The sequence below is a fragment of the Ahaetulla prasina genome, chromosome 1, assembly GCF_028640845.1.
Source record: "Ahaetulla prasina isolate Xishuangbanna chromosome 1, ASM2864084v1, whole genome shotgun sequence".
Taxonomy (NCBI): domain Eukaryota; kingdom Metazoa; phylum Chordata; class Lepidosauria; order Squamata; family Colubridae; genus Ahaetulla; species Ahaetulla prasina.
The window spans coordinates 259,835,015-259,851,688 of record NC_080539.1 but is presented as its reverse complement, the minus strand read 5'-3'; the positions used below and the strand labels follow the sequence as shown (position 1 = coordinate 259,851,688).

The following is a 16,674-nucleotide window of genomic DNA, read 5'->3' as shown; positions in this document are numbered from 1 at the left end:
GATCTTGTTATTCATATTAGAAATCAATTAGCTAGACAGATTAATTTCAGTTAATTGTAATTTGTTCTATAAAAATTTTGTTCTATCAAAAAACATTTGATTATTATCAATTGGCTTTTTTCAAACATGTTTTTTGTAAGTAGCTGTCACATGCATTTTAACTTTCTTCATGAAAGGCAGATTTCAATACAGGGAGTTGAAGGAAAAGCTAGTTTACTTATTAGTTATGTAAATACAATTCTTCTTAGTTATCATTTCATTTATTGCAGTTTATTAATTACAGTGTTTCATGTTAATTACTTACCGTAATTGTAATTTAGACTTGGTGTATGGTATATGTGACACTTATTTTTTAGACATTTAATTTGATCCTTTTGGGACTAGTTTTCCAAACTAAATCGCAGGATGAAATTTGTTGTCTTTTTGAGACTGACAACATTTCCAAACATAGCCTCCAAATAATAGATTGCAGATTTTCGATACATTCAAGGCAGCGGTGAAATCCATGTACCTTCGTGCACACGCCTCTTCTGCGCATGCGCAGAGCCTTCTGCACAAAGGGTCAAAAATGGGACATAATGATGTCCTGGCAGGTGGGCAGAGCTTCCCGCCGCTGGTGCTGCCGGTTCGCAAGAGCCAAATAGATCCGGCCAGATTTCACCGCTGATTCAGGGGGATCCGCATATTTTATGTCGTTTGTAAAAGTGGTGGAGTTGCGTTGTCTGGGCAGAGAGATTGTTCAGGCTGATTGAAATAAATGTCATAATGTTACAGGATCTAGTATAAGGGCCTTACAAAGATAAAACAGTGCATTCTTCGTTGTATTTAATATTTTGAAGAGTTTCATGCAGTTCTTAAAAAAATTCTTTCAGAGCCACCAACCTGTTCCCCGGATCAGTTCACATGTGCAACTGGGGAGATTGATTGCATTCCCATGGCATGGCGTTGTGATGGCTTTTCAGAATGTGACGATCAGAGTGATGAAGAAAACTGTCCCATCTGCTCAGCAACCCAGTTCCAATGTGAGAAGGGACAGTGTATCGACGCACATTTGAGATGTAATGGAGAAGTTGATTGCCAAGATAAATCTGATGAATCTTATTGTGAAAGTAAGAGCTGTATACTTTATCTTACGATAGACACATACACATTGTTAGATTCAGCAATGAGGGAAGAAAGTGGAACTATGATTGTACATATATGCCTATAGATCTCAGCCTGGTCAAACAGGAGAGGTGGTAGAAGGGCTGATCCAATGCTTGGAAGCTCTCAGGGCTTGTATGAGAAAGGACAGTCTTAGCTTTGAATTTCAAGGTCAAATGATGTTCACCGTGAATGGAATTGCACTCCCCTATTCAGGGATGGTTTGCAACTTGGGGGCTGGCAGCTGTGTCCAAGAAGGCTTTTGTTTAATTATATCTCATGCTCCAGTTGCGGTCTTTATTGTGGGGCCCTGTTTACAGTCACTTTACGTAGGGCTGCCTTTGGAAAGCATTTGGAAGCTATAAATGATACAAAATGCAGAGTCCTAGACAGTGATGGATACATCCCAATATTCTTGGATGGCTCGACTGTTTTAGGACTTGTGTTTGTTGCTGGTTGGCATCTGGATGCGATTCCAAGATTCTGGTCCTCATTTTTAAGGCCCTACATGATTCAAGTCTAGATTATCTGAGGGCCTGTCTTTTCCCACATTCATCTGATGTCCGTTAAGATTAAATAAGGGTTTGTCCTCCAGATCCTGTCCTGTATAGGAATGCTACTGGATGAGACCTCAGAAAGCCAGCATTTCCTATCAAATCTTCCAGACTTTGGCATGCCTTCCCTATGGAGATCTTCTCTTTCCCTCCTGATTTTCAGGAAAGCAATTATGATGGTTTTCTTTCCCCCACAAATGCAGGCATAAAATTTGAATTGTTTTGTACATTTTCTTCAGTGTATACTTCTGATCATTTGCTTTATGGTGAATCATTAATAAATGAAATGGGTTTTTCTTGCTGTTGTTAAGGAGATTTCTTGTTCAGTGAAGTTATTATTAGCCATCCAGAGCCTTCCAGAAAAAGCAGCATATAAATAAAGCAAATGTAACAAATTAATTAATCAAAAGTCACTGCCTATAGCAATAATTCATTATTGAGTTTTATTTTTATATTCTTGTTAAATAAAACACCCATTCCAAAAGTAGAATTAAATTATTTGCTTATGCACTCTTAAATGATGCCAGGCCATCCTTGTCACATTCCTCATAGCCTTCTTTTCTTTCTTCCCCCCTACATTTTAAAAATTGTGTTCTCAAGCCACAAATGGGTTGTTCATCCCTGTTTTAAGGGATTAGAGTAAACTCTACATTGACGCTATGATAGTTCATCCTCCCATATCTTCAGTGCTTAACAGAAGACTGTGAGTGGTTTACATTTATGTTTTCTGCCAAATGCTTGATTTCAAGAGGACCGAGTATAATGTTTATTTGTGGTTCTTGGAGGCTTATAAAATAACTGCTGTTTTGAAGAAAGTGATGTGTTTATTATTTTGTTTAGTTTTGGTTGATTTAACTTGATGGTATTAAAAATTGTTTGGTGATTGTCTCCCGTCCCACCCACCCCCTCACAGCTATTTGTCTCCAGAATCACTTTCAGTGTGCCAATGGCCAGTGTATTCTCAAAAAACAGCAGTGTGACTCTTTTCCGGACTGCATTGATGGTTCTGATGAACTTTTCTGTGATAAGACACTTTTTACCGGTAAGTTAGTATTGTAAAAGGCCTCCTATTGTTAATTATCTTTACACAATTTGTGTTGGGCTAACATTCCCAGAATTCCCAGCCAACTTAGCCAACAGCTAGGAAATTCTGAAGCTTTTCAGCCCAACACTATTGGAAGCTATCAGTTCGTAAAGGCAAGTTTGGATCCAGGGATCACTGTTTATTCTCTGAGTCTAGAAAAGCAAATATAGTTATTTACTATTGCCAAGGCTTAATACTTCTGTCCTTGAAATGTAGTACTCTTCAATGGTGCTTGGCAGTTTTCATAAAGCTGTCATTTTTCTTTCTTCAGATGTAGCCAAATCCACATCCTGTGAAAAAACAACTGTGTAAAATAAAGCTATTATCAAAAGGCCAAAGCAGATGCAATTCCGTCTTGTCCCCCTGGGCCTTTGGTGGATGTTCAGATTGGCTTTAATCCCTGAATCATTTATGCTAACCATAAATGCCATTTTCTAACTGTAGATGGTTTGATAATAATTCTGTATTTGCAGCTCTAGAACCTCTGTATGTGTTGGGGTTGAGGGAAAAAATACTTAAAGGTAGCAGCCCTCAAATAACCTCCAGAATGTTGTAAAAGGAATTGAACTGGCTATTCTATTTGAATGCTCCTTTCAATATATTAAAGCTTTGGGGCTCCTAAGTGATGTTAGATTGGTTCCAGGTTTGAGGAGACCCTTATCAATGTGTTATAGTTGGGTTATAGTCAAAGGAGACACGTGTGGACTCTGCTAGTTGACAAAAGTTGCTAAAGTAGACGTTGTGAAAGTGGGAAGGTGTCACTCTCAAACCAGGAAAGATGATACAGTTGAGGGTCCACATCTTTCTTCCTTTGCACAATGTTTCAGTGCAAAGGTATGTGTATGTGTCTTGCTAGTAAGTTTACTGAAAGCTTCATTTACTGTGATTTGTAAAAAGATGATAAAAGGAAGGCAACATCTGGCTTATTATACTAGACAGCTGATACGAGGTGACAGGAGAAAATGTATTTATGCAGAAGGTGGAGGTGGAAGTAAACTTTTAGTATTTATTTTTACAAACTTTTAATACAAATATTATTTCTAACAGGCTCCTGTCCTTTGTACTCTCCTTATTTGCTGATCCTTCTCAACAAATGCTACCCTTTTGGCACTGCACACATTGTTAAAACTTCTTTTGACATTAATTAGTTGCTTTAGCCATTTGTACAGAAAAATAAGCACCCACAGTGATTGCAGAACCTTTGCACATAGGGGATGACCCAAAGTCATCTAGGATTGGAAGCACCAATCTGCACACGATTTGCAGTAGTGGGCTATTGATAGATATAAACTTTGGGGACAAACTGGAAACTTGAAATTGTTCCAACAGTATTACATTCTATAGAGGAGAACCTTTTCAGCCAAAATCTACAACATCAGAGATGACAACTGAACTCCCCTACTGGTAACTCACAAAACTGAAAAATTACTTAGAATGTAAATCCCACCAGCCATGTCTGGATTATGTTGTTAGTTATGTTGTTAACTGGAAGCCTGTGCCAAAAAGGCCCTCTACTGTTTTTATACTAACATTTGTAGGGCTGTTAAAAAGGAGGAGATAGAATTCTAATTTCTTTTCTTTTCTTTTTTACAGAAAAAATTAAATCCTCTAATGATTCTGGACCCCACAGTAATGCTATTGGGCCTGTGATTGGAATTATTCTTACCCTTTTTGTCATGGGAGGCATGTATTTTGTTTGCCAGCGTGTGGTTTGCCAACGTTACGCTGGGCCTAATGGACCCTTTCCACATGAGTATGTCAGCGGGACCCCTCATGTCCCCTTAAATTTCATTGCTCCAGGGAGTTCTCAGCATGGGACTTTTACAGGTAATAGTAACAGTTCCTCTATGTATTCCTATCATGTTCTTCAGATTTTGTTTTGTTTTTTTACTTTGCCACATGCTAAATAACAACTGGCTGTGGTTATATGATGATCTTCATTATATTGCTCCTGCTGTTGAATCTCCGGCCAAACTACTATTTTAGAATCTTCGAAAATAGAACGAAGGGCAATATTTTGAAGTGGACTCTAGCTTCCTTTGGAATGCCAGTGCTCAGAATTTGAGATCTTTTATTATTCTTTTAGCCATATCCTCTGCATGAGTAGTATGCTTTGAATAGGATTGTTTGTAGATATGATGCAGAACTGTATGTGTTATAGGGTATGTATTGCTTGTGCAGAGATCTTTTAAATTCTAATATTTAATAAAATGTTCAAGTTTGTGTAGGAAAGAATTCCTGCATTTGAAAATTTAAAGGGATTGTGTTTTTTTAAAGCCTTGTGATAAAACCAAGATTCTGCAGCCCATATAGACATCTTTTACCACAGTAATTGCTTTGGTAAATTTCAGTGAGTATATAACTGAATAAGTATATTTTTATTTCTTCTATCCATATAGGCATCTCTTGTGGAAAATCCATGATTAGCTCCATGAGCCTAATGGGTGGAAGCAGTGGTGCCCCTCTTTATGACAGAAACCACGTCACTGGAGCTTCCTCTAGTAGTTCATCCAGTACAAAAGCCACATTTTATCCACAGGTAAGTGTTGAAAATTGTATAAGCCATGTTGCAATTATGATTTCAGTTCCTATTAGTTCTGCTTGAACAGCACACTTAGCTAGATAGTTGTTGAGGAGGGAGGAGCTGCTATCATGCAAACATGAAATTTGAATCAAACTTAAGGAAGTTAGATTGGGCTCAAAGATCTCAATTTCTTCTCAGTCAGCCTTGACATACCAATAGCTGATGGGAGCTGGGGAATGGTTCTCTGTTGTCACATATACCCAACTTGAACATTTATGTTTAAGAAAATGCATCTTTGATGGCACTCCTGGAAAAGACTATGGTAAAATTGTGGAGAACAGCTGTCCCTGCTTATCCTGGAGTTCCAAGTTATTTCATGGAAATAAATTACTATAAAATGTACGCTGATTCCTTAATGTAATAATTAGCAGAACATTTATTTATTTATATAACTCTAAATGGTGGCGCATTAATAGAATGGTCCCATTGTTTTAGAAAAACATCTGGATTTGAAACAGATTCTCATAGTATGGTCTTTTAGATTATTACCCAAAGAAAACACAGAAGGCCCACTTGTCCTCAGGCATCTCAAACGATTTCATTGATAGAAATAGCTCCCATTGGACATTATTAAACTATTTCATTTTACATTCACATAGATTTTGAATCCACCACCTTCACCAGCTACAGATCGCTCCCTCTATAACACAGAAATGTTTTATTCTTCAAACATTCCATCAACAACAAGGTCTTACAGGTAAGATCATTTGGCAGATTCCAAAATCATTTGGCAGATTCTTTAACTCTTCGTTTCTAAATATCGGTTTCTTACTTTGCTTATATAACAGCTTTGGATAAAGAATACTTTCTTTTTCTAATAAAACTGCTCCAGTTGTCAGCTTTGTACAGTTTGACTGGGGGAATCTTCGAACTGGGAAATAAGGCTTCGTGATTGGGCTTAACATGGACATGCATTTTTAAACTGCTCAGAAAAACATGAGCACCAAGGACCCCAGTATGAGGGGTCCTTGGTGCTCTCTCTACTTGGTTGTTCCATTACCCAACCTAGGTAACATCATCAGTTCTAGTAGGGAGTGGGGTTTACTCTCAGTTTATATTCTAGTGGGTTCCCCTGCCAGTGTGGGTAGAGATCTTGGAGGTTCTTTGGTTGAGCTGTTTTACTGTTAGCTTCTTTGGCAGTTCCTTGATTGGGAAATATTGTTTACTTCTTGATTGTTAGTCTGGTATTGGTGTTAATCAATGCTCATCTGGGTATTGATTGCTGTTGGGGACATGTTTGGGGGTCTTTTTGTTCCCTTTTTGGTATGCTGATGATCTCTTTTGCATCGTATGTAGATGTTCTCTATGTGTCTATTGATGGCTAATTTGCTGCAGATAAAAAGAAGTGGAAAGTCTCGACCTTTCCCAGCCAGCAGAATTTTGCTACAATGCTACTAATGTATATTTTGTATTTTAGGCCTTATCTTATCAGAGGGATTGCTCCACCAACTACCCCCTGCAGCACAGATGTATGTGACAGTGACTATACCACAAGCCGGTGGAAAGCCAACAAATACTACATCGACTTAAACTCAGACTCAGATCCTTATCCACCTCCTCCTACTCCTCGCAGCCAGTATATGTCAGCAGAGGAAAGCTGCCCACCATCTCCAGCTACCGAGAGGAGCTACTTCCACCTCTACCCCCCTCCTCCATCTCCTTGTACAGACTCTTCATGATTTTAACAGAAAGGACTTGTCTTTTTCTGTAAATATGTTTTTAAATATGAACAAAGATTTTAAATATATATTTTATGATCTAAAATGGGGTGGGAACTTATAAAAATGTGAATAAAAATGAATGGGCCTGGGCTGTGAAAATTGTACAGCAAAGTGATATTTATGTTGATTTTTTTTAATTTAATAATCCATTCTTTTGTGCCATAATTTGCCTTTGCATTGAAGTTACAACTTTTAAATTGACCTCCAAAGGAGGTGAGAAGCAGAAAATAATATGCTTGGAACATTTTGAAATCATCTTTTGGTTCAATAAAGGGGAATGTGCCAAGTTATTTTAAATAATATAAAAGGCAAGAAGAAGTATGTATGAATGAATGAATGATGATGTTATTTGAAATACACACAAGGGAAATTTTTGTGTGTCTGTGTATGTATGTATATGTGTGTGTGTCTGTATGTATGGATTAATACTTGATCCTAGGTACTTAACCACAAAAATGGGCTTCCTATCTTTCTTTCGTTTTATTCCATCATTCACTTTCCAAAAGAGTTAGTGCATAAAAAAAGTGAACTTCTAGAATAGATTTTAGATTTATTACATTATTCATCATGAACTACTTCTTCCCAAATTAAAATAAGCATTCAGTCCTATTGGACGCATCACACTTCTATTACGAGTCTGTCAAATTCAAGGCACTGCTTCATGTTTTATCTTCTCGAAAGGCCCCCAATACAGATCAGGATATTTGGAGGTGAGAGGAGGGAGGAAAGGAGGTAGTGGTCATGACAGAAATAGAAATGAAAAGTAGAAAAAAAGAATGAATCAATTTTCTGAAAGATTAAAATAGTTTAGAAAAATGTAATCTCTCAAAGTCTCTTTTTCTCTCACATCCGGTGAAAATTTCTTTTTAAAAAAATCTATCAAAATTAAAACACGTTTCATCAATTAAAAACAGTTTATAAAGATTTCACTGAATAGCAAAACTATTCATCCAAATTGGATATTTCTTGAATAGGTGTCTACAGAGGCCCCTGGTTGTACAGAAAAAAGCAACCTTTTCTCATTTTAAAACATAACATACACTGCCACCATATTCTCCACTGGGTAAAAATCCAAATTTTACCCTCTCTAACCTTCTATATATAATATGAGAGAGAGAGGGAGGGAGGGAGAGAGGACAAAGGAGTAAGGATCCTAATAATCAGAGATAGAATTCAGTAAAAGATCATTAAATCCAGAAAGAAAGGTGCTTTTCATCATAGGTCAGGAAGAAAATGAGCAAAGCACGTCTCGCATTACTGACTGTGCTTGTGCTTTGGTTTGATTACCTCACACAGAATGTTTGAAAGCTTGTAGAATTAGGAGACTGTGATGTGAACAAATAATGAAATATGATTGGAAAAAGAGGGAAAAGCCAAAATTACAGTATGTTTTCACAGCTGCATAACAGCAGGTGCAGCTGGCTTTTGACAGCCAAATCATTGACAAAGATGAAAATTGTTGCTTTACATTTATAGCTGGGTTTTAGCAAGCATTTCTGGCCAAGTGTGAGGTGAGACTTCTCCAACCCCTGGCCACTTTTTCCAAGCTTATTAATAAGGTAGAGGTTGATCTCTCTGTTATTTCTGAATATGTTCTCATCAGTCTATTCCTAATTGTTTGGATATGGTGGTTTAATTCTGAGGACCTGCAACTGGGATCTCTGAGTACAGGAGAATTCTGATCTCTCAAGAAACTTGTATTTTGCAGTCATGCCATTTTACTTTTCTTTCCAAATTTAATATGTGAGATAAAAAATTAGAATTAATTATTTGTATGCAAAAATATCCTTACCTGAATACTTTGGGGAGGTCGAAGGTATTTGGGTGTATTGCCTTCGTGTCTAGCACAAAAATAGTCCATAACAATGCATCTAGAGTGCTCAGCTCAAAAATCATAACATTCCATACTAATTTTAAATCATAGTAACATTTTAAAATGTTACTATGATTTAAAATTAAATTAAATAGTAATTAAATAGTACACATAGTACTATTTTAAAAAAGCAATCCTTAGTAACTCAAATTGGGTGGGAAGGTAATAAAGCTAGCTTCTTCTAATTCTAGGATTCCATTTCTAGCTTTGTTACAGATAAAGTTTGTACGTGTGTGTGTGTGTGCTCACACATACACATACATAGTTGTCAAGAGATTTGCATCCACTAATTTGTTTTATAATTGCTTTTAACCTTTTGTCTAGCATTTATAAAAAGATACCCTTTAATTCTTAACATTGCATGCTTTGATTTACCATTGCCAGGTTTCTGTTGTCTAAAATACACTGCACATTAAAATTTGAATGAATAGTTTATTTTTTAAAAGAACAATAAACAACCATTGGTAATATTAATCTGCTTGCTGAAAATATTGTACTGTATTCAGTGGTGAATTGGATACTTTAAGCAGTGATATAACTAATGCTACCAATGTGAGCAGAGTACTATAATACTTACGGCTATAATACTGAATATTTTTATTTTGCTTGCTATTGTAAATCTGTGTTAATCAGGAAAATTAAATATTCTGCTTTCTTGATTATCATGTTAATTGGGAAACATCCCACTAAATTAAAATAAATTATTAGATCTGCCCAGCTGGAGTTGTTGTAGAATTGAGTGAAATCAGAAATATCTTACCAAGAAATAATTATCACATTTTCATTACTTTAAATTATTTCTCTCTCTCCAATCCAGGATTTTAGCTAAAATATCTGATATCAGAAGTACTCTGGGCTATGATATTATCCATTTCTTTTTTGACATAGGTCTCAATGAATTACATAAAAAATTACACTGTGAGCTTGGTTGTTTGCTTGTAGACAATTCATTACCAAGGAGAAAACTACATTCCCACCAACACTGGCAGGGCAAGCTACTGTACATATACAGAGAGCACATTTAAACTAGCACTGATAATATTATCTAGTCTGGTAATGAAACATCTGCAAGTAAACAACCATGCTTAGAGAGCACAAAGGACTTCACAGTTCAGTTTTCTTCTGTTGGAAAAAAGATACAGTTTACCAAATCATGAATCAGTGTGGAGATTAATTCTAATTTTTTACAAGCTATTTTGAAATGATACCACGTAAACTGTTGATTGTAATTTTGGCTTTCAAGAGACATCCTAGTCTGGCATCATGTTACCAAAGAGTTACGAATGATATCAAACTGGGAGGGGGGCCTAAATGCTTTGGATCTTATTTTTTTAAGCCATAGTTTGCTTAACTATGATTGAATAAACTACAGTTGCTTGGTTTAAGCTAGGTCCAAACCAAATCACATTATGACTTAGCCCCATGAATATGAACCCTATCTTTATATTCTAAATACAATACATGTGAATATATGTAAATGTAATTGATTGGCTTTATTAAAATTTAAGGAGCAAGTAACTCTTGTTCAGGTCTAACCATAGTGCAGTGTCAAAGGTTAACTTCCTTATATTGACTTACCATTGGTTAGTGGCTGTGTGTGGCATCTCACTACCCTAGGGAAATTGATTTGAATGTTTTAGCTCTTCAAAAGTGTGTTAATGTTGGTGAAATCTTAACTAGCATATCTCTTCCAGCCAGACTGGGTTTTACTGGATACCTAATCCCTGTAGCTGATGTTTGTTTGGGTCCACTTAGATCCATCTTCATGAACATTAGTTTTTAAAATCCATAAGTCACTGAAAGTAACTATTGATCTGGACCTGAGATTGAGCTTGCTCTTAGCAATTAACACGTTAAGACAAATAAGGCTTTTTGAAAGGAAATGCTGGTCTTAATATACAACATATCAAAAGTCTTTGTTTGAAAAGTATTTAAGCACCTTTAGATATGGAGCTCAGTTCCCTGGAAGTTTCCTTTGCCAATTTTATGTGTGGATGTAGGTGGCTGGGGTATTGGATGGAAAGCAGAGTGTGGTGTCAAATTTAATTTGTAAAATAATATTTGTTGAAAATATTTTGTAAATAATGTAATTGAGCTATTTGCAATTAGGCGAAAAACAATTGATTTTATTAAATAATGAATAAGAACTATTGGGCCTGGATTAAAATGGAGCAAAATTAGGCTTGCCAAGTTACAAACTTGTGAATCCTCCTTTATTTTTGAGCCTGTTGAGCTCAACTAGAGGAAAAGTCAGCTAACAGTTTTTCCAATTTCTTTTTTCTCCTCAGGGCCTATTATATATCTACTTTTTGTGTTGTGGGACACAACACAATATTTCACTGCTCACATTAAATCATTTATCTTTTAATAAACCATAGGTGGCTGATTTTACAGAACATTAAGCTATAAACTATTATTTAACAAATCACAATGGTTCGCCCACTGCAGTAAACCAAACCTAATCATCTCATGGGCTATTGCAATATGTGAACTTTCCCATAGGATCTTCTTGGTCATTGCACTAAGAATGAGGGAAGCAGACTAACCAATTATGGAAAAGTGGAGAGGGGCGGAAGAACAGGAGAAGCAGTAACTGGCTCATCCCAGTTTGGTGGGAACATGAAAGGGGGGAATCATTGGATGCAACCTGGCAACTTACATTTTTAAGTGGGTTGTGTTTTACTGTTATATATACATAACTCGGAGGGCATTCTAATTAGAAATGAAACCCAGGCTGCTTTCTGTATTGTATCTAAATATTTTGCAGTTGCTGCTAATGTAATGTAAATGTACATGAAAATATGCAGATATTGCCAAGAATTGTTACAATAGACTCATGCTGATCTGTTTTATATTTATATTGTAAAGTGTATTCTGCAAACCTCCTAAATATTTTAGCTTTATATTCATATACCGTTTTGTAGACACAGTTTGTCACACAGAGAAAAAGTGCCTTTGGTCTTTTTAAACAGCCTAGCATATTGACTTGGGCAGATGATAACAAAGCCTTAAAAACGAAGCAACCTTTTATTCATTTGCTCCATTTGTTAGCTTCTCATCAAGCATGGTGTTGCAAATACTTATTGTGTTCAACTCATTCCAAGTTAAGGCATTCACAGGATGGTGGGACTAAGCTTGTTTGTATATGTTAATGCAATGTCACTAATTATGTGATTTTACAGAGAGTTGTGCTTGGTTGTTTTTTTTTAAGAAAATATTTCAGAGAAATCTGGGAGAATTTTTTACCCAGAAATTACAAAATTGGGAGCTTTTAAGACACCCAATGTGCTCCTTTTCATTTCACTGTTTATATTTTATGGATGCTAAATATGCTATTGGTATAATTTTTTGTAAAATTATGTAACAAAATCTCTGTTATTAAATTAGTTTAATGTACTTTCCTAAGGACTGGAATTCCATTTAATTTTTACTACAATAATATTGACATTTATATCATCAGCACAAGCTTTACCAAAATCACTATTTTGAATATTAATTGGGCAGCTGCAATAGCCTTTTGTCATATTAATGTCCAATATACAGGACATGCAAAAGCCCCTTTGCCAACAATAAAACAGAGCCCAATACTTGTTTGTCTTTTTAATTTTACAGTAGTAAAAAAAGCATAGTTTTAATACTCTGGGAATCAAAAATACCTGTATGTGTATCTTTGACTGAGTTATACACTTTAAAAAGAAGACAATTTCTGACTTTGCAACCTGTAGTACTATAGATGTGGGGTTTTAAATTTTTATTTAAATGTCTTACTTTTAGAACTAAACTTTAACAACTTGGAGTACATTGCTGTACATTGTTTTTCATTGCTTTCCAGTTTTATGCTCCTGAAGTTTAGATATAATGAAAGTGTAGGAATATGTTACATAAGCAGGAACATATACTGAAATTAGTAATATTTGTTACCTCTGGAAAATATTTTATAGCAATGTCCTAGCTTTTACATTCCAGTTATATACATAGAACCTCAGCAATTTGCATTGTGGTGCCCACTCCTTATATGCAACACCTAGAATTTTGGAATAATCTCCAAATTACGAAGGACATTTGTAATGAATAGCTTCTTTGCTGCAGGTCAGAACTGATCCACAAAATTCATTCTTTAAATTATTTTTTCCTTTTTTTTCTTTTTTTTTTGTGCCTTTGGGTCAGCAGTGAAACCTTAGCAATTGCCTGGACGGAGTCCCGCAGTTTTCTTGGCAAATTTTTTCAGAAGTGGCTTGCCATTGCCTCCTACCTGGAGCTGAGAGAATGAATGGCTCAAGGTCACCCAGATGGCTTCATCCTAAAATGGGATTAGAGTGTCAGTTTTGGAAGGCAATTTTCTTTTTGCTTCTTAACTGCCACATATATTTTACCTGGGGAAGTTGGGGAGGGGTTGTTGTTGGAGTGGTAGAAAGTTAGTCATAACAACATTCCGTATTCAGGGACGTTTGCCTGCATCTGATATAGACTGCCTGAAGATTGTATCCAGTTGAGTGTGAAGAGTTGATTGGACAATGTGATGAACTTATGGGTGTGGGGTAGGGCTGTGAACTGTCAACTGGGTGTGGAAAACCTGGAAGCTTTCAGTTTCGGGTTTTCCCAGCTGTGCCAACATGACACCTCTAATAAATTGGAGCTCTGAGGAACCTCAAGCCTCAGAGCTTTATTTTGTTGGGGGTGTTCCTTGGAACCCTGACATAGAGCTCACAGTCCCCTGGTTTCTAATTGCTGCCTTAAGCACTATGCCAAACTGCCTCCTTTAACTAACACGTGGTGCTTAATTTGTCTTTCTATACAAATGACCAGCACCAAAAAATATTTTTAAACTTTATTTATGAGATTTATATTCCATCTTTACTTGTACAACTCAAGGCATACATAATATTCCTTCATACTATCTACAACAACTCAGGGCCTGGCCCACAGTCAGCCACCCAGCTCCTGTGCCTGAGGGAAAACTAGCAGTCTTTTTGTTTCACATCAAGCAAATTTAATACAATTTATTGAATATTTTAAAATAGTTTTTGAAAGCTTTAAAGCCATTATCCAGAAAATATATGCAGCATTATTATTATTATTATTATTATTATTATTATTATTATTATTATTATTATTATTACTACTACTACTACTACTACTACTACTACTTCTTTCTGCTACTAGAGACGATATGTGTTATTCAGCCTCTTGAATCTAAATGGTTTGTGCTCAAATGTATTTACTGTTGAAAACAGATTCTAGACACGAATTAAATTGCTAGGATGGGGTTTATGAAAACCGGCAAGTGTCCAAAGAATTATACAGGAAGGTTTGTGAAAATGAGCAGTGATTCTTATATAAATAAAAAAAAATATTTCCCTCCTGTGTTTTACAGAATGACAACATAAATTCTTCTTACTCCAGGCTGCTGAGTTCTGCTAATTTTAGGTGGTCATCTGTCACTGCTCACAGCCCTGTTATTCATTATAAGAGCCCCAAATGACTAATAATAATAATAATAATAATTTAATTTGTATGCCGCCCTTCTCCCGAAGGACTCAGGGCGGTGAACAGGCAAATAAAATACAAACAGAAACATACACCATAATTAAAACAACCCTTAAAAAACTGATTCAAAATTAGCCAAAAAAATTAAAATAATCTTACACCCCATAAAAATTACAGAATTTAAAACCCACAATTAAAATTTAAAATTTAAAATTTAAAATCAAGCCAGTCCAGCCAAACGGAATAAATAAGTTTTAAGTTCGCGGCGAAAGGTCCCGAGGTCAGGTAGTTGTCGAAGCCCGGGGGGGAGCTCGTTCCACAGGGTAGGAGCCCCACAGAGAAGGCCCTCCCCCTGGGGGCCGCCAGTCGACATTGTTTGGCTGACGGCACCCTGAGGAGTCCCTCTCTGTGGGAACGCACCGGACGCTGGGAGATAGAGGCCGGCAGTAGACGGTCCCGTAAGTAAATAGGACATGGCTGCTTAATATACTGTACATATAAAAACCACACAGCGGTTTCCATTACTGTAGTTTCTAGGCAATGGGTAGAGCCCAACAGATAAGAAATCTAGCTTCTCTCTTGTGGATGACCTTTTACTATCTTCCCTAATCTCTCTTATTATTTCTTTACCTCCTGGCCATTCTCTTTTATCAGCTGAGGTAGTATCTATACAGTACCTATATGCTGAATCCTTTTGACCCTGCTCTCCAGTCCTGGGAATGAATGGCAGTGTAAGTGTGGGCAACCACTTTGTCTTGAATTTGGAACTGATTTCAAATTGGACTGATTTAGAAAATGCCTGGCAGGGATGGGCAACTTCTGATGGATCAGAGGACAGAGAACTGCAGGTGGCCAATTGGTGATGTGACAATTTAATCAGAAAGGGCATGCCAGAAACAATATCAACAACAATATTCTTTCCTTTATATAATTTTAAAAAGAAACAGTCTCCCAATATGGTCTGAGCTTTAGAAGAATCACTTGAAGCCTCTGGGTTGGTGTTTGAAGGACAGAAAATCCTACCAATATTTTTTGCAAAGAAAGAGGAAAAAATGTGCTATTGAAAACTGGCCATTTTTGCAGCCAAATTCCAGCAACCTGAACGGAGGCAGCAAATGGACTGCTGTGGGTGGGGGTGAGGGGGTGTATGATGGGGGCAAATGCAGGTTCTGTTGACTTAATAGAGAAGATTAAAGATTCTGCTTTTAAAAAACTGTATTTTGGCTTCTTTACCTTCAGCAAAGGGATGGTGTGCCAAGCCAGTACTTTCTATAGCCATCCAGATTCAAGATTCATCATTTTGCTATGCTCTATTTGTTCCACTGACAGGAATGGCTGCCCTTGATTAGCCAATAGGTTATTTTAAAATTCAGATGTTTTCTGAAAAGCAGCGTACCCTTAAGTCTCTCTCATCCCCTTTGCAAATTTGGGGGTTTTTTTCACCTCCCATGTTAAGCTTGGCTATTGGCTGGATATGTTTTGCTTGCAGGTTGTAGCTCTTTTCTATGCCATTTTATGACATCTGGAAATAATTTTACTTGAGCATGCCTTTTATCAGGAAACCTGCCAGTGTCTGTTCTGACCGTTGCCTGCAGACAGCTTTGGAACTGCCTGTTCTGCCTTGATCCAAGCATCCATTTTGGGTTTATCCTGTTCTTCTCAGCAAAAACAACTACTGAAGAAAAAAACTTCAGATCGTCCGCAGCTCCCTTCAGAGACCATGCTGTGGATTCATGGCAGTGAAAAAGTTACTACAGTGCTCACGTGAATTGTGATTTACAACTAATTATTTGCTTTAATTTGCCAGCTGCTCTGCTCCCACCCTGATGTGTTCATTAAATGTAGCTCCCATCACCCATATCAAAGATGTCCCTGGGTCAGTTTGGCTGGAAAAGTAGGCCAGCCCATAGGGAAAGTGTCATGCTGCAGAACCCCAAATAAAGGATTTTGTGCAATCGTATTTACCTTCTTTTTTTACAAAAAGATTTCTAGTTCATAACATAGGGCTCCCATACATCTGTAATTTTCTTCTGCTGGGAAACTGCATCTTTCTGTTGCACAAGCCACAACATTTTTTTCTATTGCTCCCCGCCCCACAAAGGTTTTCACCGCATTCTCTTTTATGGATTGTTATTGATATACACATATTAAATGCCTCTGGTGTTGCTGAGGATTCTTATATCTAATATGGGTGCTTTGGAGATGGAATTCCCTGCAAAATTTATTTG

The 16,674-nt window shown here is 36.7% G+C and overlaps 1 protein-coding gene across 1 annotated transcript in view; it reads left to right on the top strand.

The window, feature by feature from the left end:
- LRP5 (LDL receptor related protein 5) overlaps nt 1-12,360 on the top strand; it is a 134,046-nt gene extending 121,686 nt beyond the window's left edge. The window contains exons 18-23 of the mRNA XM_058156563.1: nt 873-1,109; nt 2,611-2,739; nt 4,375-4,608; nt 5,181-5,320; nt 5,965-6,062; nt 6,783-12,360. Coding sequence (XP_058012546.1) covers nt 873-1,109; nt 2,611-2,739; nt 4,375-4,608; nt 5,181-5,320; nt 5,965-6,062; nt 6,783-7,044 — 1,100 coding nt within the window. The 3' untranslated portion in view covers nt 7,045-12,360. The remainder of the gene's footprint in view (nt 1-872; nt 1,110-2,610; nt 2,740-4,374; nt 4,609-5,180; nt 5,321-5,964; nt 6,063-6,782) is intronic.
- Nucleotides 12,361-16,674: the final 4,314 nt, after the last annotated feature.